At 41.3% G+C, this 19,901-nt stretch overlaps 1 protein-coding gene across 1 annotated transcript in view; it reads left to right on the top strand.

The window, feature by feature from the left end:
- LOC143328331 (ryanodine receptor 2-like) overlaps positions 1–19,901 on the top strand; it is a 159,051-nt gene that overhangs the window by 25,418 nt on the left and 113,732 nt on the right. The window contains 35 exon segments of the mRNA XM_076743409.1: positions 18–217; positions 2,033–2,128; positions 3,204–3,324; positions 3,632–3,801; positions 4,213–4,433; positions 4,797–4,887; positions 4,972–5,112; positions 6,489–6,652; positions 6,926–7,004; positions 7,157–7,246; positions 7,517–7,654; positions 7,805–7,882; positions 8,375–8,450; positions 8,641–8,764; positions 9,075–9,190; positions 9,423–9,499; positions 10,449–10,570; positions 10,824–10,873; positions 11,126–11,186; positions 11,631–11,878; positions 12,316–12,397; positions 12,794–12,906; positions 13,054–13,374; positions 13,475–13,712; positions 14,161–14,248; positions 14,360–14,446; positions 14,597–14,758; positions 14,852–14,872; positions 15,858–15,986; positions 16,826–16,938; positions 17,903–18,029; positions 18,432–18,511; positions 19,234–19,285; positions 19,600–19,650; positions 19,791–19,890. Of these exon segments, the coding sequence (XP_076599524.1) occupies positions 18–217; positions 2,033–2,128; positions 3,204–3,324; positions 3,632–3,801; positions 4,213–4,433; positions 4,797–4,887; positions 4,972–5,112; positions 6,489–6,652; positions 6,926–7,004; positions 7,157–7,246; positions 7,517–7,654; positions 7,805–7,882; positions 8,375–8,450; positions 8,641–8,764; positions 9,075–9,190; positions 9,423–9,499; positions 10,449–10,570; positions 10,824–10,873; positions 11,126–11,186; positions 11,631–11,878; positions 12,316–12,397; positions 12,794–12,906; positions 13,054–13,374; positions 13,475–13,712; positions 14,161–14,248; positions 14,360–14,446; positions 14,597–14,758; positions 14,852–14,872; positions 15,858–15,986; positions 16,826–16,938; positions 17,903–18,029; positions 18,432–18,511; positions 19,234–19,285; positions 19,600–19,650; positions 19,791–19,890 (4,227 nt within the window).

Here is a 19,901-nt window from a genome sequence, read left to right as displayed (position 1 = left end):
CCCATCCTTGACCGCAGGTGAGAGTGTAGAGGAGAATGCTTATGTGGTGCTGAAGTTGCTAATTCGGCGACCTGAGTGTTTTGGTCCTGCCTTACGAGGTGATGGGGGAAATGGTCTCCTAGCAGCCATGGAGGAGGCCATTAGGATCTCAAGTGACCCTTCTATGGACGGACCTTGCACCGCATACCAGTCCAACAGGACACTGTCAGTATTAGATGTTGCATGCAAAATAACTTTAATTCTGTAGTTTGAAAATGAGATATTATGACAATAACTTCTGTTCCCTGAAGGGGGAATAAGGTACAACGCATATAGTATGAGATATCACCCTCACATGGTCAGACTGAAGACACCTCCAGTAACGCTTTTAAGGCTGATGATCACAGATTGCTGTACCTAATTTCTCTCCAGGGAACAGAGGTTATAGTAATAAGATTTTGCTTCCTTTCAGTTGATTTCACTTGGTACAACATATATAGTGTGGCCCATGTATTCATGGTCGAACCTGGTCGAACCTCCAGCACTCCAGTGCATCATGGACCCAGTAGAAAGGTCAGAATGAGTCACCAAAGGGGCTGTCACATCCAAATGGTAATGACCAGCTAGCTTTAGTACAGATATCACTCACATAGAACTATAAGCTGCAGGGATAATCTTAGGCAAATATGCCACATTCAGCGCAATGTAACCTTTGAGCCAAGTGAACTGGCTAAAAGAGGAATTGACAGGATGAGTGCCCACCATTTATAGGCACACAGGCCTCCAGTGGATGATGCCCCCGCATTTTGGATCGTTGCCACCACAGTTTGGGGACAGACCCGTTGCTATTAAATTGGATCTCTCAACAGGTAGGCATGCAGCTGCCACAGTAATGGGTGCGGATGAGTGAGTTGAGAGAGGAGTTCCCTGTGGAGAATAAGCTGCGGGGCCTTGCTGCCAGCAGACTGATTATGTCGGCATACCGCGAGTTTGCCAGCCACTGAGGGTCCACCAGGATCAGGGACAGACCCATGTTGTGGCATGGGCCCAGATCAGTGCCAGGGATGGCACAATAGGTGGAGGATTGACCTAACCAACTTTTTTTCGGCTCCATCCAGATCCAAATACAACATGGTGCCCATAGCCGGGCAGAGGAGAGGCCCACTCCTCAAGTTTGTCAGCCGCACTGGTGTTACATTGAGAAGAAGGATGTATCATACACAAACAAAGCCTCTAGTTAATCCTCTGATAACTCATGCATGTCTGAGCCAATGTCCAGCACGTCATCATCATCATCATCATCATCACCATCATCACGGTGAGTTGCTAGCCCAAGTTGCAGCTGGCTAGTGCTCTCTGATGGAACAAACACCTCAAGACAAAAGGACAAAAGCTCCTCTCTGTGGGACGATGCTGGATCCCTCGACTCATTCTGAGGCACAAAGCTTGTGGATTAAACAAAACTCAAAATTTGCACTGACCATGTTGACGGATGTATATATGTGCAGGCAGGCTTTACATAAGTCATGTCTGTCTAAAGGCGTGAATAGAGGCTTCAGTCAGGCTGTGCAAGTGTGCGATATCCTGGACTATATGTGTTGTACTGAGCTAATTGACTGAAAGGAAACTGGGTAAATATTGTACAAACACATACACAAAGGCATATGCATGAAAAGCTGTCAAATGGATGAAGTACTGGTTTTGAACATTGCAATAGTTGGGACTACACAATGCCAGATTGCAAACAGTTCAGTTGTTTTAGTGCATCACATTTTTGCATGTTTTTCCACAGCAACGATGAAGGTTTACCAAAAATAACATCAAAATATTATATACAGATGATGAAAAGTCTCCCAATGTAGTAAAACATTGTAATAGATGTAGGTCTGCTCAGCACTCCTTTTTTATATAATAAATAAGTCTAAGAAGTAATTTTCTTTCACGCTTTTTGGAGCATTTCATGGATGGAATGCAGCATCCTTGACTGTTTTTTTTAGTTCATGGCAAACTTTTGACCATTATGATTGTTTGCCATAACAGAGATGTTGTCCAGGACAATGATGATGACCTCATTCACATGGGGCACGCCATCATGACCTTCTACTCAGCCCTTATCGACTTGCTGGGTCGCTGTGCTCCAGAGATGCATGTGAGTGTTTTCCCAGCCTTCAGCAGCCTTTCCGCATCAATATCTACTGATGGCTCAAACAATAAAGCCTAATGGAGAAAGCCTGCCACTGCTTTTTAAAGAATGAGTCAGAATGAGACCAAAAATATAAAGTGCATTGCTTTTACCTTTCCACAGAATGGCCTAGTGCCCATACAGTATGTTAAGACATAAAACTGAAACATTTAACTGAGTGTTTGCTCGTAAGCTGGTTTACTGCTTCAATACTAATGATCACAGTATTGATCTGATTAAACTCCACAACACTGAGACTTCTAGTTGTACCACAATATATTGATCTGTGCATATATAGAATTTTTGAAACACTGTTCATTAAGTTTACATTTTGTCATGCGTATGTTGCCATCCCAGTTAAAGCTTTGTCATGCCCTTTAAGACTCTAACATCCTAGTTGTTATTTACTGGACATTAATAGAGCAATTGGATTTGTGTGAGTTTCTCAGCAGCAAAACCTCAGACTAGGCCAGCTTTTGGAGTGAGCATATGTACCTCTGTCAGCGTAAGCACCTGATGATAAATGTGCCTTTTAAAAAGGATGCTTTTTTATTGTATTGCAGTGACACAGAAGTACAAAGGCAAAAGAAGACGAGGCCATTATTTGTGTTGTTCAAAAGACTTTACAGAAGTAATAAAAAATCCATTAAAACTTTTAAAAGATTGGGAAAAAGCAAATACAATTGTAAAAAGGAGATTTTCAAAAGACAAATGAACAGAACTGCAACACTTGCAGGATGTAATCAACAAGAGCTGATACACAACAATGTTTCAGAAAATAAAGTCAGTTTCTCTACTTTTGACACAAATTACATTTGGACTGCAATGTGGGCTGCAACTCAACATGAGGAACATGTCCCTAATATTTTACAGTGTACATCCTTACACTGAAGATACAATATAATATAGTTTGTGTACATAATACACAGTATATTTGCAGTTGTATTCATTTGTATGGTTATGTGTTATGTCCATCAGTAATCCAGTGGAAGATGTAAATGACTTGCCCAAAAACAATTATGTGCTCTGAATTGTCTTCCAGTTGATTCAAGGAGGCAAAGGAGAAGCAATCCGCATCAGAGCCATTCTGAGGTCGCTCATCCCCGTTGAGGATCTTGAGGGAGTTATCAGCATCTCCTTTCAAATCCCTTCAGTGACTAAAGGTGAAATGAGTTACTACCTACACTTACTTACACTACTTACGTCACTTTTATTAAGACATTACTCAGAAACCTGGCTTGGCTGCAATGGCCACTTGCAAATTTAAGATTTCCTTTAAGATCTGAGATTTTTGTAGTTATAGTGACCGTTTGGTTCTTCTGTTACGTCACAGTTCTGTACATGATTGTGAGTGAATAGCTGAGTCTGGATGACAGGGATGTGCACGCATAAATAAATGTACAGTACACATTACGTCATCATAGCCTTTGGTCTTAACATCTAATCTTTACTTTTCATTTGTTTGTCCAGATGGGCTGGTGGTTGAGCCTGACCTATCCACTGTGTTCTGCCCAGACCACAAGGCAGCCATGGTTCTGTTCCTGGACAGGGTTTATGGCATCGACAACCAAAGTTTTCTTCTCCACCTACTAGATGTTGGCTTTCTGCCTGACCTTCAGGCAGCTGTCTCTCTTGACACTGTGAGCAGAGAAAATTCAATTCAGTTGCCCTGTTGACCTGCTTGAGACACCCTGTCTAACAATGTAGGAGTGACCTGTGACTTTGTATTAATCCAAGCGGCACCCCGTCGCCAATGAAAATAGCCACCTCTTTCCTCCTCGTCCTTGGCATCGACTGTACAGTAGTTTTGTTGAACATGAGTTGAGTGATGAACTATGCTGAATCACATTATATTTGGTCATCTTAATGTTTTAATTTGCTTAAAATCTGCGCAAAATACAATAAGTATATACAGTAAAATGTAAAATGTGTGCGTATTTTCAGTCTGAGGAAGTGTTTGTCTTTGCAGCCCTCTCATTCCAGCTTGTCTGTTTAGTTCCCACATAGTTAATTGGACTCTGCATAAGTGTAACTTCTCTTTTTCATTGCAGGCTGACTTAGGATCCACTGATATGGCCCTGGCCCTCAACAGATACTTGTGTACAACTGTGCTTCCCCTGCTCACCAAATGTTCAGCTCTCCTCTGTGCTTTGGAGGACCATGCCTTTCTGGTGGATTCTCTTATCCAGGCAATCTACAGCCTCTCCAGGGCTCTTAGCTTGACCAAGGCTCAGAGAGACACTATTGAAGATTGTTTGTTGGCTGTGTGCAGGTAGGGTATTTTTAGTTTGTGTGATGGTGCAGACAACAGAGCTAAAGTTCTGTCTCCACTCTCATATGTTGAGCAGAGAAATGGCAAAATATCATTGTTAACACATCAGTGCAATCTTATTCCCACTCATTATAGTTAATGAATCACTGTCTGTTTTGCCCAATTCGGATATAATTTACCAAATCCAATTAAACTAATTAACTAATTAACATCTTGCCCTTGGCATCTTCTCAATTACATGTGTCATTCTTGTTAGATGTGATAATTAGTCATAACATCACTCATTGTGCGTGTGTGTGTGTGTTGGTGGATGTGGTGTGTATCTGCTCATGTGACTAATTCTGCACTCACTGGTGTCCTCAGTAAACTCCAGCCATCTATGATGCAGCCTCTTCTTCGACGTCTGGTCTTTGATGTTCCTCATCTCACAGACCACAACAAGATGCCACTAAAGGTGCATATACAAATTGCGGTTTACTCCAGCATATGCGAGAATACACAAAGTCAAAATTATTAATTCAATACTTTCCCCTAAAAGCTCTTGACCAGTCACTACGAGCAGAGGTCGAAGTACTACTCGCTAACTGGAGGGCAGGATAACCACGGTTTGGTCTCTGAAGAAGAGCTCCACCTCTCCAGAAAATTGTTCTGGGGTGTATTTAAGGCCTTGGCAAAGAAGGTAAACCATTCTGAATACCTGTGTCAATCTCATGGTCACATTAAAATGATTTGGAATTAGAATAATATTTTGTTGGAGCACCAGAAAAGTGGCAGAAAATGAATAAATGTTTCACTTTTTGACAATTATCCTACCATTGATTCATGGCCTCTTTTCTCTTTCTATCCTTCTCAAAGTCTGGTTCAGGAGAAATGTGTATTTGATTTTCGCCTTTAGTGAACTAGTCGAAAAACCGGAGTGGAGGAAGATATAACACACTTGAGATTGAGAGTTATTTTTCATGTGCTAGTATAAAACCCCCCACCCCGACGCAAGAGTTGTTGGATTGTGAGGCGTCAGCAAAAGGTGAATGTTTCCTCAGTTCACTGTAAACATGCACCAGCATATTTGTGACAGACACTATCCAGACTGATGAAGAACATGAAAACACCAAAGAAGTCCGTAAGGTTGTTCCAGTCCTACTTGTGGCCCACATCAAACCGCCTCAATAAACGAGCCACAGTCAGCATTGTACAAAATGGTCTAATGGAGTATAACTTACTGTATGTGTTCTGTAGCTTAGCCTCAGTTCAGCTGTGTTGCCTTATTTATTGTACAATGATGTGTAGATTATAACTGAAAAATAACCAAAGGTGGAGACATATTGAGAACAATTGCACAATAAGGAAAACTAGTTTTGTAAACTAAATTTCATACCAATTGAACTTGCATTGAGGGATGCAGGGTGACTTCTATATCTATATGCACAGTGTGTATATATGTATGTGTATGTTACCATTTGTATAATGCACAGCGTTTACCTCAGTTTACACTAAGTAAGCAGATTTGTGTTTTTGATTTGTGTGATTTTCTGCTGTAACTGGATTTCTTACACATGTAAACAATAAACTTCTTTTATTGTGGTAAGGGATTCACAGCTGCATTTCAGTTGGGGAAATGGAATTTCTTGGCCACTTAAGTAGGTTTCTAACAGGGTTTTTACATGGCGACACTGTTTGCATGAGATAGACTTAATTCAGGGGAATTATTTGTACAGCAGGGGTATGTCTTTGTTTCCAAAACTATTAATCCAATGTGATTAAGTTTGAGTTAAATAAAATGGCTTCCTCAGCTCAGCAGTGTTCTGTTTGTAAAATTCAGACACATATGGACAGTAGAAAAAAAAGGACAAAACTGTAACTGATGTTAAAATACCCAAAATCAGATCTTTGAAATCAACAATCACAAACTTGGTTCTCTCTATATTGTATGTCAGTATGATTTGTCCCATTTTATTCCCCAGCTTCCTTTGACCCTGTCTTATCATGTCCCATGCTGTCTTTTTTCTTTCTTCCTCCCTCTAACATTATTTTTCTCATACCTCCCTTTTCCTCTAGCCGTATGAGCCTCAGTTATTTAGGCTGTGTGTCCAGTGCCTTGCTGCGGTGGCCATGGCCTTGCCTCCTGAACACATGGACTCAAGCTGCGTGTCCCATACAGAGAGAAATGCCTCCATGGACACAGAAGGACACTTTGACCCCCAGCCTGTCGATACCTCTAAGTAAGATACTGACCAGGGATATTAAATGATTATGAACAGAAAGTAGCACATGTTGATTCTGGATCTCCTGAAGATGACCTGTTCTGCTCCATGACAAGTGTAAGCTGTCATTTGGTTGACAGAATTGACTTTAGGAAGTTGCATGTGCAGAGGGGTGTTGATGTAAACATTTATTTTCATGCTCTTGATAAGTCTTTCCATTAACGTGCAGTTGTATCTAAATGTCTAATGCGCAGTAGAGTAAGTGATGTAATATTTCTGTCCCTGCACTAGTGTGTCGGTGCCAGAGAGACTGGAGTTTGTAGTGAACAAGTACGCAGAGCATACTCATGAGAAGTGGTCGCTGGACAAGGTAATATCACAATGACTACTCCACAGTAAGATAATTATTCTGCTCGACAGTGTCAGAGCATCTGTCCGTGGTGTGATTTAGCTAAAATTATGTGGACAATGCATATTTTCTAAAGCATGATTTTCACTGAATCGATACGTTCTCACTGATAGTTCGCCCATGGCTGGGTTCATGGGGAGCAGCTATGTGAGAACACCAAGGTCCACCCTCTCCTCAAGCCATACAGGGCTCTGGCTGAAAAGGTAGAAGTCAATTTTTATGGTGTGTGTGAGTGGGAGAATGTACCTCAGTAAAGAACGCAGTGAGTTTACAAATCCCAGAAGCACTTGAATACCAAGTGTGGTGTATGTAATGTATAAGATTAAAATGCCTCAGTTCATGGTCTTTGATGAATGCATCGGACACACTTCTCATTTTTGAAGTTCAAGCATGTTTTGTGCTTCTGTTGTCCTGTGATGACCTGCTAATTCCAGGTTTACGTGATAGTTTATTTCTGTTCTGTTTTGTTGTAGGAGAAGGAGGCATACCGCTGGGCAATTAAAGAGACAATAAAGAGTATGCTGGCGTTTGGATGGACCATTGAGAGAACCAAAGAAGGAGACGCATTTGGCACCCGTACATGTGCACGCAGAGTCTCTCAGTCAGGACAGGTACTGTATGTGCACTTCATAGGCCGCAGTCACTTATCCTCTCTGCACTAAACGTGTTTCTCCAGTCATCTCATATACAGTTAAACTTCTCCACTTATGGATTTTACATGTTTTTTAATTGAGTAATAAGCCATTTGTTGTCTGTCCTAGCTGTCTTTTGAAGGAGCATCAACGTTCAGCCCCAAACCAATGGACATGAGCAGCATCACCTTATCTTGGGATCAGTGTGTCAGTAATCCATTTTCTTTCTGCTTTCATTCACCATTAAAATAAGTACAGCTTTGGTTCCACTGTAATCCTGTCACATGATCTGCAATAGTGGTAATGTGGGCCCATTATGTGTATTTGTGTATAAGGTAAAGAGGTTTTCACTTTGCGTTGCAGATCTGAATAATCCAAGTAGTATTTCATTGCATGTAAACAGGATTATTATTTGGAGTTGTCATATTATGAAATCATGCAAATTGCTGGTGGCACAAATTGAATGCCTGAAAAGTGAAGTTGCCTTAAAAAGATAAAACATCTGCCGCTGGTAACATATTTGGAGTTTAGGACTCATTTTCCTTGACAGAAGTAGTTTTCGTGTGGGCCTGGACTTTCCTCCTGCCCCATTTGCATGCTTTATGAGCTGATGTGCATTCCTGTGGTCAAAATTAGTAAAAAAGTCTGGCAAACAGACAGTTGTAAGAGAGGTTTTACCCTCTTCTTTTTTGTCTATAGGCCATGGCCGAACAGTTGGCAGAAAACTACCACAATGCCTGGGCTAAGAGGAAGAAATTAGAACGTGAGAGTAAAGGTACAGTACCATGGTGTCAGCAACGACTCTATTCCTTTTCTTCAAGCCCTCTCCTCTCCTCTCCTCTCCTCGCCTCTCCTCTCCTCTCCTCTCCTCTCCTCTCCTTGCCTCTCCTCGCCTCTCCTCTCCTCTTGTGGAGCACAGAACAGCTAACAAGATTACAATGTTTTTGACCCATTTCTGCTCTCAGGAGGGGGTGGCCATTCAATGCTTGTACCCTATGATACCTTGACTGCCAAGGAGAAGACCAAATTCAGAGAAAGGGCCCAGGATGTCCTCAAGTTCCTTCAGCTCAATGGCTATACTGTGTGGAGGTGAGTACAGAATGAGCTCATGATTGCAACAGGGCAATGAGATACATGGTTGGCAGCAAATGAGTTGTTTCATTTTCGTGTCACAGTGATATTACTCTCTTAACGCTGTTTAGCAGGCTTCACAGCAATCAGACCCCAGTCTATGCAGCACAACCAGTTAATAATTGCCTCTTTATCTTCCCACTTCCTACTTATTCCTGCAGTAAATTTCTGCGAATAAAATACATAATCCAGACTCTGTGGTATTTAAGGTTAGAGCTTGATGTCTTTTCAAGTTGCAGTGTTTTAGCTGTATTTGATTTCACTACAGGGATCGCAAGACAGTGGAGGTGGACTTTCCAGCCGTAGCCAACTGCTTTGGCTACACTCTCCTTCAGAGGCTTCTCTCTCACACTGAGGATGCCCAGGAACACATGTTGGAGCTGGGTAATGTAAACATTGATTCTTCATTTTATGAATAACAACAGTTCATTAAGTGTACACTCAGCAAGTCCACCTCAGGGTAATTTTGATCTGCACCATCACAAAAAACTTATTTTCCTAAGTGAAAATTATATATAAACACTTTTGTTAATTATGTTTTTCTGTTTTGTCTGGTACCATGGTAGTTTCAGTCTCTGTGTAGGATTCAGCGTTTCATTCCTTTTTCTCTTTCCAGAGGTGATGCAAGCCAGAGGACAAATGTCTAAAGGAGAGAGAGCTCCACCCCAGCAGCCAGTACATTTTCTGTCCAAGGTTTGCCTCACATCAGTGCATATCTGAACAAGTCGAACTCTGTCTGATATGGATTATCTAACATTGATTTAGCCCCTTTCCATTTTCATTTTTCCAATGCCATTTGCTTTCCCCTCCGTAGCTTTTTTTCTTATTTCATTTACGTCATCTAATTAGTTTTGTTAGATGGTTGCCACGGGCAACCCCTCTAACTAAAACCCTTGGTGGCTGCGTAATTTATTTAACCATTTTGGAAATCCATGTGGGTGTGTCGATTGCTATCAGGATTGATTAAAGCTTCCCACATAGTTCTGCCTCTAAGGAGGCAGCGAATGAAAAGGCTCTATTTTTCATCGATGGGACCCCTCGAGTCAGATACAGTCAGCCAAGACCATGAACCGTCACGCCTGAGATCTCGACAGCACACACCTCCCACGTAGCCACACACTCACACAACCACACGTGTCTGGCTGGCTGGCTGTCCGTCTGTCTGTGAATTGCCAATGCTTCATGAGAAGAGCTAATGGAGTGCAAAATATTTAACCTCTCGTCCCGTTAGGTCATCGTTGGGTTCATCATTAGGAGCTCATATTAAACAGACGGCACTGCTCAGACCCCCAGAACTTCTTTGAAATTCTAGTCTTGATCACAAGACATTCCAGTTGGCTGAGTTTAGGGAAAATGTGTTGAACTAAGAACTGCTAAACAAGACTTCGAAAGTTATCTATTTGATGTAATGGGGCAGCCATAAATAAAATGTGTCTGAATTAAATATTTATCTCGGTGAGTGTGATGGAGCTTCAGTGAAGCTGTGGTGCAGGCGGGCACAGTGTGTATGTGATGCAGTCAAAGAGGGTTCAGGTTGTTTTTTTTATCAAACTTTGAAGCTAGTCAGAGGAAACTTAAAGGGAATGTGAGGTAATGCATGTTGGTTTATGAGGTGACCGTTGGTTATTACTCCATTCAACAGGTTATCCTTCCTCTAATGGAACAATATGTGAAGAGCCACCGTCTGTATTTCCTGTCCAATTCTCTCTGCTCAAGTGGTAACAGAACTCACGCCTCAAAAAAGGAAAAGGAGATGATTGCAAGGTCTGTGCCACCCCCAACAAACTGTGCAGTACGCTGTTTACACCAGCAGCATTTTAAAATGTTCTCATGTTCTTGCACACCGTATTGTTAGTTTAGTTTTCTTTAAGTAAGTTTTCTGTAATTGAAGGTGTTTTAACAGAAGGCGGCTCATTCTTCTGTGCTACTGTTCTTCGGATTTCGTGTCCTGGAATTACTTTTTCCACTCCCCTCTCCTCTCCTCATTACTTCTCTTGTCTTTTCTCTTCACATCCAGCCTCTTTTGTAAGCTTGCAGCTCTAATAAGACACAGGATCTCACTCTTTGGTAAGGACGGTGTGGAAATAAACCTTATTCAAACATTAATTTGCACCACTTGTTCTCTGGTTTGTTGCTTCCTTGGTTTGCTCTTTGGTTGGCCACAGTTGTGTCTCTGTTCATTTTTGTAATCATGTTATTGAGATTCATCTAATTCCTTGTGTGGTTATGAATCTTTTGTCGCTGCATATCTTTTTGTCTGTGCATGTGTGTGGGCATTTTGGATTTGATGTATGTGCGTGTTGGGTTTTTTTTTTCCAGGAAATGAAGCATCCTCAGTGGCAAGCTGCCTCCATGTTTTGGCTCAGGCTCTGGATGCCAGGTAGCTAGATGGCACTACTGTCACGTTCTGCCTAAATCGATGTACTCGCTCTGCCTGCAGTCACATCAGTGTCACACCGCCATGTCTGAGGATGAGATGACTGGCGTAATTGAGCTACTGATACACTGATGCTATCTAATTGTGGTTGATATCACTTTTACTCCCTGAGGACAAGGCCTCTGATGCATGATGCTGGAAGTAGAATCTTGGCTCGACAGAGATTGATGTCATGTGGGCTTGTCTGGTGGATAGATTAGCAACTGATTTAGTTCACTTAACTGCTTTTATCGTAGCTTGCCAAAAGAGCACTGCATGACAACATTGTAATTCTTGACACTCTTGTTCCTTTTACATTTTCTATTATTATTTTTTAATTAAACATACAATGTATCCAGTAAAAATTTTGCTCGTCACAAAATGCATTTTCTCCTCCCTTGGCCCTAGGACCCTGATGAAGTCAGCCCCAGAGTCTATCCAAGCATCTCTGCATTCGTTCTTTGAGACAGCTGCAGCTGATCTGGAGATGACTGTGGAAAACCTCTCTGTGACTATGGTCTGTTTGCCTCCGAGTAGGAGTCAACAGGCTAGAGGAGTGGCCAGAGTTGTCAGCTACACAACCTCCATTCTTCTCCCCACCCTCACTTCCCTTTTCCAGCATCTTGGCATCCAAAACTATGGATTGGACCTCCTGGGTAAGAGCTAAAATGACATGCAGCATAAAATCTTGCACATCATCTCACAATAGTAAGATTAAGATTACCACCACCACATGTTTTCCGTACTCTCATTTCTTTCCTCCCGTATGCTCTGGAGCTGGATGAACAGCTGGTTATCACACCCCTGAAATCACTCGGGGGCACCCTCCCCTCCACTTCACCTTCCACATCTTTGAAACCAGGTCTCATTAAGTGTCTCAGTCATAGCCACAGAGCAGCAGGAGCATATTGTCTCCCTCACTAATATCCTGACCTTTGAGGAATCATTCATTACCTGAATCAGCAGCCATCCAGCTATCCAGCCCCATCGCTCTGTGATCGCATGCTATCAGCTTTCCTGCTCTGTGTCTGTGGCTGTTTCTGAAGCAAACCTTACAAGGATCTCTGTGTTAAGCATCACCTTGTCTTTCCAGTGGGGAGTGTCCAGGTGTCCTGTTATAGGATCCTCAACAGCCTCTACTCTCTTGGCACCAGTAGCAGCATCTACATGGAGGGGTACTGTCTGTATAGCTATATGATTTCAGAGTTTTCTTTTAGTCTTGTGTTTTTCTCAGTTTTATGTCTATACTTTTATTCTTTTTTCACATAAGCTTTTTATTAAACAAATTACTTATTTAAATGTTAACTAGACCATCTTTATACATAGTCGATATAAAATATGAATAACTGAAATGACAAAAATGATGAAATACATGTAATGTTTGATTATGCATTATTGTTGGGGCATAGAAGTATGTGTTAGAGCTATCAATACATGTATTAAGGCCAAGGTACGATGGAAGACCATTTTTGAGCCTGAGATACAAATGAAAATAGCTGGCAAGTAAACTTCTGTGAGCAATCCTACCCCAAACAGTATATAGTATTTTCTAACACAGCATATCCAAACAGGCAGAGACCAGCAGCAGGCGCTTGTCTGGCTGCCTTGACTGGGACTTTTCCTGTATGCTTCCTTGAGCCAGCGCTCAACCAAAACAACCCATACTCCATCTTCAACACCATGAGTGCTACTGAGAGAGAAGGTAATAAACAAACACACTGCATACACACTGATATTTAGCACTTTTGCCTAAACTTGGGCATCTGGAATGACTGCTCACACCCACATCGTAACCCTTCCCAGCCTTATTTTCCATATGTTTCATTTTTAGACCTGGGGCTGCCCAGTCAGGTGGAGGACATGTGTCCCCTCCTGCCTTCCCTGGAACAGGCTCTGGGGGAAGTGGAGGATTTGGCAGGTGCAGGTGCTGGAGCTCGCCAGGCTCACTACATCCATGTCACAGAGGTCACCTTGCCCATGTTGTGCAGCTACATATCCCTTTGGTGGTGCTGGGGCCCCGAGGGCCAGCCAGACAGCCCAACCTGCACTTCTGTTACTCCTCAGCGTGCCAGTGACCTACTTGGCCACATCCTCTGTATCATCCACAACCATGTGGGCGCTAGCCAGGGTGACTGGATGAAACAGATGGCAGGTATTGTGGTCATGTCCAACTCTGGTGTGGATTTCTTTATTCCAAATCAATTATACCTTTCATTCTCCTTTTTTCCCACTATTAACATCATGTCTTCCAGTTTTTTCTCAGCCAATCATATGCAAATCCCGCTCTGAGCTGTTAAGGAGCCACTTCATCCCACTGATGGAGAAGTTGAGAAAGAGGGCAGAATGTGTGCTGATAGAGGAGGAGCAGATGAAAGCACAAGGGGGTGACACCTCTGAAATGGAGTTGCAGATACAGGAGAAGTTCAGTATGCTGGTGCGAGACCTCTATGCCTTCTATCCCCTCCTCATCCCCTTCGTGGATTCTAATCGGTAAGGCATGTTACCAAGGAGCTTAGAGAGAGGCCTAGAGAGGCTTATTTTCTGAGACCACGAGCTTGATGAGAAATTCAAAGTATAGACTCAGTAGAAAGTGAAACTTATTTTAATATATTTTAGATTGACATTACACAGCCAGTAATTATCATCTGAGCTCTTTTAGTTCTTCAGAAGCCTTTTGAACAACACATTTTCCATGAATGTTTATTGAAATGGTAAAATACTGATCATTGAGTTAAACAACTGTTGGAAAATTGTAAACTTGCAACTAGTTTTGTAAATACAGAAAAAAAAACACATTTTTGGTGATACAAATAGAGTAAGATGCATAGAACTGATTTTGCTTATTATTTCAGGCGTACGGTATGTGTCTAGTTTTACAGGAAGAAACTCTGCCATGATAATGTGGTGGTTTTTGGTCTGTCTTGTTGTCTTGTCTCAGAGCCAGCTGGCTGAAAGAGTCAAACCCTGATGCCCAGCAGCTCTTCAGCATGGTGGCAGAGGTCTTTATATTCTGGGGAAAATCTCATGTAAGGATGAAACATAATAGTGTTTTTTTTTCCCTCACGTCAGGACTGTCCAAGTGAAAATTGTACCCTATAAAGCATGTAATTTTTCTCCACCTGTGCTTGCTGTGACAGAATTTCAAATGGGAGGAACAGAACTATGTGGTCCAAAATGAAATCAATAACTTGACTTTCCTGGTCAACAATGACAAAATGTCCAAGGTCAGCCATATTTCTAACATTGATGTGCAAGAACTGCATCTCTTTACATCGTAGACACTTGTTCATCGGGTAGTTCTATAATAATCACACAAAAGCTTGTGAGTCAAGTCTCAAAGAAGTTATTTTGTGTTCATGGCTTTCAATACTCAGTTCAACCATGAGAAAAGGAGGATGAAGACGAAAGGGGATCGTTATTCCACACACACCTCTCTCATTGTTGCTTCCATGAAGAGACTGCTCCCTGTGGGACTCAGGATTTGTTATCCTAGTGACCAGAGCCTTATCCTGTTGGCTAAGAATGGCTTCACCCAGGTTGGTTGGATCTGTGGACACCATCATGTCAACATGATGACAAATAATTTTAAGATCTCAATCAATGTGCAATAATTCTTTGATAATCTGCAGTGTGGTGTGATCATAGTGAAGGTGAGTGTCTTTGAATATCTGTGGTATGTGTGATGATTTAAAGTTGGGCATTGTTTGCTTTCCACAGAAGAAAACTGAAGATGAGATTCGAGAGCATGTGTTCAGTTGTCTTATACATCTTCAGAGTCAGGTAAAAGGCTGTCGCTGCTTTTTAGTTCTTGTGTTCTAAACATTTTTTACTCGTAATTTCTAGTTAAATATGAACGTTGTATAATTGTGTTCTATTGAAACACATTTTGTGGCTTTTATTTCTTCTGGTTTGGATGGAAATCTTGGCTGAAAATCTATGCTTAGTTAGAGCTGAATTGAAGTGCGAATGACAAGCAACAACATATACACTATATATCAGTTGTATGAATTCCCTACTGAGTGTAAGCAGAGCTCATATCTTTTCTACATTCTGCAGACATTCTGCATGTTTGTTGACATGCCAGAGAAGTGTGTGGTAAATTAAACTGAAGAGGCTCGTGCAGCCTGTAAAATTCAAAGCTGCTTTTTTAATAATCTCAGTCAGTGACTCATTGCTCACAAGAGATACAGAGTATGCATGCAATATTTGTTTGTTTATCAGTCAGTGAAAAATATGTTTATTCATAAGTCATTGATGGGAAAAAAAAAGTCTGCTTTGTCGTTAGCATAAACAAACTTTAAAAGGGAGATTTGACCATATTTTTTGGTGGCATGAAAGTTTGTTTGCAGTGGAATAGTTAGCAGTGAGTCTCTGCTGTTGATTGTATGAGAATTCATGCAAGAACAACGTGATTTCGTAGCCCTACCCATTTCAACCAGCCTCCTTCATTCATTGGTCCATGTGTTTTGCCCTGTGAAAGGTGCTTCCTAATTCTCTTTTCTCATTGCCATAAAGCTCATTCCCCTGCGCTGAGCACCTACCTAGCAGCCTTTCTAAAATTTTCTTTAATTGAATGGTTGAAATACCAGAAGAAAAATAAATAAATGAATGTGCCATTCTTTTTTCTCTTTACAGGCATCAAACTGCTTGAAGCAGGGGACCCTTCATGCAGAACACCCGAGCCAGCAAGAGGCCATTACTGACACCCAAAGGACTGTAGACCGGATTTTGGAAATAGCTCGAGTCCTTTATTACCTGGACCAGGTGAGCTTTTAAAGCAATATGAAAATATTACCAGTAATTTATTCAGATAAGGAATAATTAATCAAATCTGAAAATGTGTGCTGGCACTTCTTCTCTAGTCAACTGTTGGCTCCAAAAAGACAAGTGACATGAGGGCATTTCACTGAGTTTTGTAGTTATTTAACACCTTTTTGATATTTAGTTTGTTATATTTGTTACCATTTTAACCGTTTGTGTGATTGTATTTACCGTTAAACATTATTACATGAACTTTAAATTTTGAAGTATCTGTACGGGGTATTTTGTTGTGTATGTATAGGCTGTATTTTAAGCCATTCATGGAGTGTCACTCTCCTCTGTCATAGAAAATATGTTTGTTGAGTAGAGACTCTACTGCTGGTAGTTACAGTAGTGTTGCTGAATTCTGTTTTCATCTGTTTAAACTCTGCCAGCGTGCTTAGTTAGCTCTGCATGGCTTTGACAGACCTCTGGTAACATGTTTTGAACAATTTACAAATGCACAATTATAGAGGCCCCACGTTCACTGCATACTGGCTGCACTACAGCACAGCACTTTTGATTAACTGCTAATAGCTGTTGATACAAAATGTGATTTGCTTGCTTTTCAGCTGTTTGATATGACAGGGCCAGAGATAAGAAAATGTCATCTTATTCTAAATACACATTTATTTTGAATATATTACTTCAAAGAAACTCACACCTGCAGTGCTAATGCACGATAAAGGCGAGACAATTGCATGAAAGTGAACCTCAACAACAGTGACTATTGAAACCCATTTTATCATTGGAGGTTCAGATGCACTGCCTTGTTACATTATCTCTCTTTGGGTTGGGTTCAGGTGGAACACCCACAAAGAAATAAAAAGCCTGCGTGGCACAAGGTCTTATCCAAACAGAGAAAACGAGCAGTGGTGGCCTGCCTAAGGATGGCTCCCCTCTACAACTTACCCAGGTACAAACATGTGATGTATATACAGTATGAATGCTTTGCACCCACAAAAGTGCTGTTATTGGTGAATTGTTCATTAGATCAAGTGTTAGTGAACATTTTGTACTGAATGACCCTTGTCAGAGGGAGATAATCATCTGATGATATGCCATGTAGATTTAATTTAGTCTTTTGTTGGGGTAGTGTTTTCAAGCTTCAAATTTTTAAGCCTCAACATGAAGAGTGAAAATGGTAGGAAAAATAATGAAATCAAGGGTAATCAACAAGGTGGGCTTTAAGTGATACTGGTTTTAAATCACGGCAATCTCTGAAGCCATCGGCTGGCATCTGACCAGGACTGAGGCAACAACCAAAGTTTTAGGGCTTCTGGTTTCGTCAGTGGATTCGTATAACAGATATCTGGGCCAAGACTGTCAGTCATTGTTTACAGACCGATTAGCAACTTGAGACACGAAGACAATATTTCGGCTAATTTGTAATAGTGCAGATAAATCAGGGAAAACCATAGTTTCGTTACATTTCTTTCTTTGCCCCAGAAAAGGTGAATATACTGTGTGAACTTAAACACTAGTAGCATTTGACTGTGAACCTTTTCAAGTGTATAAATGGCAGTTCTGCATTGTGCGTGAGACACTACTGTGATTGAGAGGTAATGTAAAACCTAATTAGGCATGGCCTTTTCAGGGCTAAACTCCATTAGCATACGAAGACCATGTCGCTGCATGTGGTATGTAGGTGATATAAGAATGCTCCACGTACTGGTGGATGGAACAGTCATCACCTTGGACTGGAATCAGAGGCCTTGATTGATGAGCAATAATGGGTCTAATCTTTAATAGTTTAATAGTTTCTTTCTATGCTGCCTGTTTGTAATCTCTGATTTGCATTTGTCCATGTCCATGTCTTATTTGCAAATAAGACATGGACATGTCTTGTTGTCTCTTCACTCTTTCCTCTTCCTCCCCAGGCACAGGGCTGTCAACCTGTTCCTCCAAGGCTACAATAAATCCTGGATATCAGCTGACGGCCACAGCTTTGAGGAGAAGCTTGTGGAGGATTTAGCTGTGAGTGGCAAAGCAAGCTATATTGACATCATTAAAAAATAATTATGTAACAAGAATTAAACAGGGCTATGTTTTGAATTCTGATGGCGTGATGAGAAAAATGTTTCCCAAAATTTGGTTAACTGTTACACCTGTTACACGGCCTTTTGAGTATGTCTGTATGTAGCAGAAGTTCCAAATAAAAATAGCTTTGTCTTCACTGTGCACATAAACATGATCCGGTTCTTTATATTTTGTATATACTGCCGAGTGTGTGTTTGCAGGAGAGCAAACCTGCAAAGTCGTCACCAGAAGCTGTGGATGGTCAGATTGTGACATTATTTAAGAGCACACATTAGTGGCTTTACTCCCTCTCCCTCTCTCTCTCTCTGTGGGCTGCAGAAGGGAGGAGTGATGAAGCTGTGTGGAGGCGACAGAGAGGAAGAAAAGGACATTGATGATGGTGCCAAACCAATCGATCCTCTCCTACAACTCATTACACTCTTCAGCCGAAGCGCCCTGACAGAAAGGAGGTGTGTGCGTGTGTTCATTATAAAAGATCACATGCAGTAAAAACCCCAGTCTACATTTGTTACTGGTCAAACCCAATATTTTATCTCTCTCCCTCCCTCTTTCTCTCTCTCTCCCTCCCTCGCTCTGTCTCTCTCTCTGTCTCTCTCTCTCTCTCTCTCATATATGTATTTTTCACTACAGTATTTCCATACTGTTGTCTCATTTTTACTTTATGCATGGACACCACTGATTACGAAAGTTTCTATTTGGTGAATAAATTAATGAATTGCATGCATTATGAATGCATGATTTGGTCCACCAATCCCATCGAGGCATCGCTGTGATATTCCCATGATATTACATGAGTCTGAAAGTGTAACATTATATTAACCATTTCTCTCCACATCACTGTAAAGACTTTAGGAACTGGAGAGCACTCTCACTTGTACAGTCACTGCAAAGATGTGTTCAAATCAGCTGGATTCAGGTGTAGTAGTGTGTTCAATAAAAATGTTCAATGCCCCAGGGCAGACACACTCTTGATCCACACAGTGCTTTGGACTGTGTGGCGGTGGTGCCTCCAACTATGAGGGGGTCACATTTGAGTGCTGTGAACAGATCCAGTGAGGATCAGCTACAGATTAGCCTAGACCCTGTCGCTGACCAGCCATTTTGAGAATGCTGCATCACTTCATACCTTGATATACACTAATATTATCTCATCTGTCTTCCCTGTTCACAGTAAACTTGAAAATGACAATCTCTATCAGTCCTACGCTGCTATTATGGCCAAGGTAATAGAACATGAAGAATGCTTTAGAGTCAGAGTATCTACATGTTTGTTACTGTGTTCAAATAATTTGACAATATGCTTAGAATAAGACTGACATTTTACAAACGCTGCTACAAAGGTTGTTTATTGCAGTAAACACTAAAGAGACAGAGTGTGTAGTTTAATGGGATTTCTTTAAAGATTGCTTTCTTTGTCATGTCTTTCATATCATGCATGTTACGTGCAATATACTGTGTAGCAAAATGCGAGGGACAGTAAGTTTGGGTATTTTGTATCTGATTCATTTTCTGCACTGTTGTACGTTTGCTCTCCCAGAGCTGCCACAGAGAGGAGGATGATGAAGAACAGGAAGCCGAAAGCTTTGAAGTGAGTGAATGGGCTCTTAATTTAAAAATAGGTTTTAAACATTTTTTGCTGGCAGTAATTAATTGGATTTGATTGATATTCTTCACCTTTGTTTTTTTATTGCAATGATAAAAATAATATAATTTTTTTCTCTGGTTCAGGAGAAGCAAATGGAGAAACAGAAGCTGCTCTACCAGCAGGCCAGGCTGCATTGTCGTGGAGCTTCAGAGATGGTCCTGCAAACCTTCAGTGCCAGCAAAGGTCAGACAAGG

The sequence above is a fragment of the Chaetodon auriga genome, chromosome 11 (assembly GCF_051107435.1).
Source record: "Chaetodon auriga isolate fChaAug3 chromosome 11, fChaAug3.hap1, whole genome shotgun sequence".
NCBI lineage: Eukaryota > Metazoa > Chordata > Actinopteri > Chaetodontiformes > Chaetodontidae > Chaetodon > Chaetodon auriga.
This window is presented reverse-complemented; position numbering and strand designations above follow the sequence as displayed.